The 4,195-nt window shown below is 45.1% G+C and overlaps 1 protein-coding gene across 3 annotated transcripts in view; it reads right to left on the bottom strand.

Annotated features, from left to right (window-relative positions):
- Positions 1 to 1,400: 1,400 nt before the first annotated feature.
- The window catches only part of LOC112392272 (zinc finger protein 420-like), a 21,970-nt gene continuing 19,175 nt past the window's right edge, over positions 1,401 to 4,195 (bottom strand). For all 3 annotated transcript variants that reach the window (XM_024733929.1, XM_024733928.1, XM_024733930.1), the window contains exon 7: positions 1,401 to 2,619. In XM_024733929.1, the coding sequence (XP_024589697.1) occupies positions 1,760 to 2,619 (860 nt within the window). In that variant the 3' untranslated portion in view covers positions 1,401 to 1,759. The remainder of the gene's footprint in view (positions 2,620 to 4,195) is intronic.

Below are 4,195 nucleotides of genomic sequence, written 5' to 3'. Positions count from 1 at the left end.
ACCACTTCACAGCCACTAGCATGGCTATGATTAAAAACAAAATAAACAAACAAACAAAATATGGGAAATGACAAGTGTTGCTGAGGATGTGGAGCAAGTGGGACCCAAATACATTGCTGATGGCAAGATTAAATGGATCTGTGGAAAACAATTCAGCAGTTCCTCAAACAGTAAAACAGAATGATCATATGACCCACTAATTCCACTCCTCCATATATACCCAAAAGAATTAAAAGCATATGCTCAATGAAAAACTCGTATATGAATGTTTATGGTAGCATTTTTCATAAAACCCCAAAACTGGAAAAAATCCGAACGTCCGTCAACTTAAAAACGGATTTTAAAATGTTGTATATCCATACAATGAAATATTGTTTGGCCATAAAAAGAATGAAGTACTAATATATGCTACAACATAAATGAACCTTGAAAACATTATGCTAAGTGAAAGAAGCCAGACATAAAAGGGCACATATTGTCTGACTCCTTTTATATGAAGTGTCCAGAATAGGCAGATCTATAGACACAGAAAGTACATTAGTGGTTGCCAGAGGCTGGGGGAGGGGGAGAATGAAAAGTGACTGCTTAATAGTAATGGGGTTTCTTTCTGGCCTGATGAAAATATTCTGGAATCAGACAGTGGTGATGACTGTACAACATTGTGAATATATTAAAAACTATTGAATACTATACTCTGAAATGGTTAAAATGGTGAATTTTATGTTTTCTCAATTTTACCTTAATAAAAAAAATTTTTTAACAGAGTGATTCTTTGGGAAAACATTTTAAACAAATCTTTATTTTTTGAAGGTATAAAGATGACACAATATCCTAGTCTAGGATTTGCTTTAAAATACTTCAGGACTGTGTGTGAGGGAGCAGGGTGGAATAGAAGAAACAAAATTCATCATGAATTGATTGCTGAAGCTAGATGATGGGGACATGAGTGTTTGTTACACTGTTCCATTTCTGTATTTGTTTGAAATTTTCCAAGTACATGTAAAAATCCAATGTACAAGACAATTAAGCCCAGTTTTTTACAAGTTTTAAAATACCCAAGGGACTTTCCTGGTGGTCCAGTGGTTAAAACTTTGCCTTCCAATGCAGGGGGTGCAGGTTCAATCCCTGGTTGGGGAACTAAGATCCCACATGCCTTGCGGCCAAAAAACCAAAACATAAAACAGAAGCAATATTGTAATAAATTCAATAAAGACTTTTAAAAAAATGGTCCACATCGAAAAAAATCTTAAAAAAATTAAAAAAAATACCCATCAATTCTACTCCAAAGTATATACCCAAGAGAAATTAAAATACATGTCCACACAAAGATGTGTACCCAAATGCTCACAGCAGCTTTATTCATAACGAACAAAACGTGGAAAACCTGGAAATAACCCAAATGTAAATGTCCATCAACAGGTGAATGGACAAACTGTGGTTCATTCAAATAATGGAATACTACTCAGTAATAAAATGAATGAACCTCTGAATACATGCAACAACATGGATGCAGACATTGAGTGAATAAAGTTCTATATGAAAGATTACATATTGTGTAATTCCACTTATATGATATTCTATAACTTGCAAAATCAATCTATGGTTTTAGAAGTCAGGATAGCGACTCCCTTTGTGGGGTAGTGAGTGGAAAGAAGCATGCAGAGGTCTTTTGGGAGGGCTGAAAATGTTCTATTTCTCCATTTAAGTGCTGTTGATCTGTCCTCTTTTCTGTATAAATACTAATAAATGCCATACATCATTAAGCCTGATCCATGTTGTGCACCTCAGCACCCATGCCCTGGCACTCTCCCTGGCTGTGGAAGGCACCTGCATGTGCAGAGCCCAATCCTGGAAGCCTCTCCCTACAGTGCACTTTCTGGTGCGTCTGCAGGTGGACTCTCTGACTGAAGCCTTTCCCACATACAGCACAGGGGTAGGGCTTCTCCCCTGTGTGCACCCTCTGGTGCCTCTTGAGGGCCGAGCGATGCCTGAAGTCCCTCCCACAAGCCTCACACCTGTAGGGCTGCTCTCCCGTGTGGACCCTCTGGTGGATACCCAGGTCCTTGCTCCAGCTGAAGCACTTCCCACAGGCCTCGCACCGGAATGGCCTCTCCCCAGTGTGAACACGCTGGTGCAGGTAGAGGCTGGCTCTCTGGCTGAAGCCCCGGCCACAGGTGTCACACACATAGGCCTTGTCTCCTGCGTGGTCCTGCTGGTGTCGTGCCAGCGTAGAGCGTGAGGTGAAGCCCCGGTCACATACCTTACAGGCATGGGGCTTCCTTCCTGTGTGGACACTCTGGTGGATCTGCAGGGCTGCCCTGCGGCTGAAGTCCTTGCCACAGTCAGAGCACCTGAAGGGTTTCTCACCTGTGTGGATGCGCTGGTGGATAGAGAGGTTGGAGCTGCGGCTGAAGTCCTTCCCGCACACACCACATCTGTAGGGCTTCTCGCCTGTGTGTATTCGCCGATGGATGGACAGGTTGGAGCTACGGCTGAAGTCCTTCCCACATTCCTCACATGTGTGAGGTTTCTTTCCCTTGTGGTCCTTCCTGTGCCTTCTCAGAGCAAATTCTGAGTTGAAGACTCCAGAACACTCCATGCATCGGCAGGGCTTGTCTCCTGGAAGGAGCACAGGAAGGTTAAGGTCTGTTGTCCTTTCACCGAAGGCTCTTCCACCCCTGTCATATGGAGAGGGCTTCTCTCCCTTACGGGTTCACGGGTGAATTAGAAGGTTTCTGAGCTGGCTGAAGTCTTGGCCACACTGGGGACAGCTATAGGGTTTTTCTCCTGGAGATACTGGCCAAGAGAGAATCCCATCATTCTCATCCCTGACTCCTGGGACAAAGAAAATTAGATGACGAAAGTGAGCAGAGGTTTTGTCTGAGGCTGCACGGTACTCCTGGACATACTTAGGCAGTACTGGTAAAGCAAAGAAGCTTCACTAAGTGAAGAAGTGTTGCTGCTGGTCTCTGTCCTCCTGACATTAGGTTTTTCATTTTTGCTTCAAGGGGAATGGGAAGATATTGGGGACCTTTTCCTTAGTCAAGGAAACTAAATGTTACTAGAAACACCAAGTCAAATTCTATGAGCTACAAATGGGTTAATGTTGTCAAAGTATGATTACCAAAAAGTTAAAAATATAACTTTCATACAATTATGGAGTGAACAACTGTCAAAATTTTAATGAGGAACTAAGAAAATGGTAATGCTGGTTCCAAGTGAATTTGAGGAGCTTGGGCATTTAATGCTTTCATGAAAAAAGATATGTGGGAGGACCTTCAAGATGGCGGAGGAGTAAGACGTGGAGATCACCTTCCTCCCCACAAATACATCAAAAATACATCTACATGTGGAACAACGCCTACAAAACACCTACTGAACACTGGCAGAAGACCTCAGACTTCCCAAAAGGCAAGAAAATCCTCATGTACCCAGGCAGGCCAAAAGAAAAAAAGCAAAACCAGAGACAAAAGAATAGGGATGGGACCTGCACCTCTGGAAGGGAGCTGTGAAGGAGGAAAAGCTTCCACACACTAGGAAGCCCCTTCACTGGTGGAGATGGGTGGTGGGCAGGGGGGGGAACCTTCGGAGCCACAGAGGAGAGCGCACCAACAGGGGTGTAGAGGGCAAAGCAGAGAGATTCCCGCACAGAGGATTGGTTCCGAAAAGCACTCACCAGCCCAAGAGGCTTGTCTGCTCACCCACCGGGGCGGGTGGGGGCTGGGAACTGAGGCTCAGGCTTCAGAGGTCAGACCCCAGGGAGAGGACTGGGATTGGCTGCGTGAACACAGCCTGAAGGGGGCTAGTGCGCCACGGCTAGCCGGGAGGGGGTCCGGGAAAAACTCTGGACCTGGCTAAGAGGAAAGAAACCATTGTTTCAGGGTGTGCAAGGTCCTTTTCTTCTGAGCCATGTGGCTGACAGGGTCTTGATGTCCCGGCCGGGTGTCAGGCCTGAGCCTCTGAGGTGGGAGACCCAAGTTCAGAACACTGGACCACTAGAGACCTCCTGGCCCCACATAATATCAATCAGCGAGAGCTCTCCTAGAGATTTCCGTCTCAATGCTAAAACCCAGCTCCACCCAACGGCCAGCAAGCTCCAGTGCTGGACGCCCCATAGCAAACAACTATCAAGACAGGAACACAACCCCACCCATTAGCAGAGAGGCTGCCTAAACTCATACTAAGTTCACAGACA

This window comes from Neophocaena asiaeorientalis, unplaced genomic scaffold (assembly GCF_003031525.2).
Source record: "Neophocaena asiaeorientalis asiaeorientalis breed wild unplaced genomic scaffold, Neophocaena_asiaeorientalis_V1.1 scaffold280, whole genome shotgun sequence".
NCBI classification, from domain to species: domain Eukaryota; kingdom Metazoa; phylum Chordata; class Mammalia; order Artiodactyla; family Phocoenidae; genus Neophocaena; species Neophocaena asiaeorientalis.
This window is presented reverse-complemented; position numbering and strand designations above follow the sequence as displayed.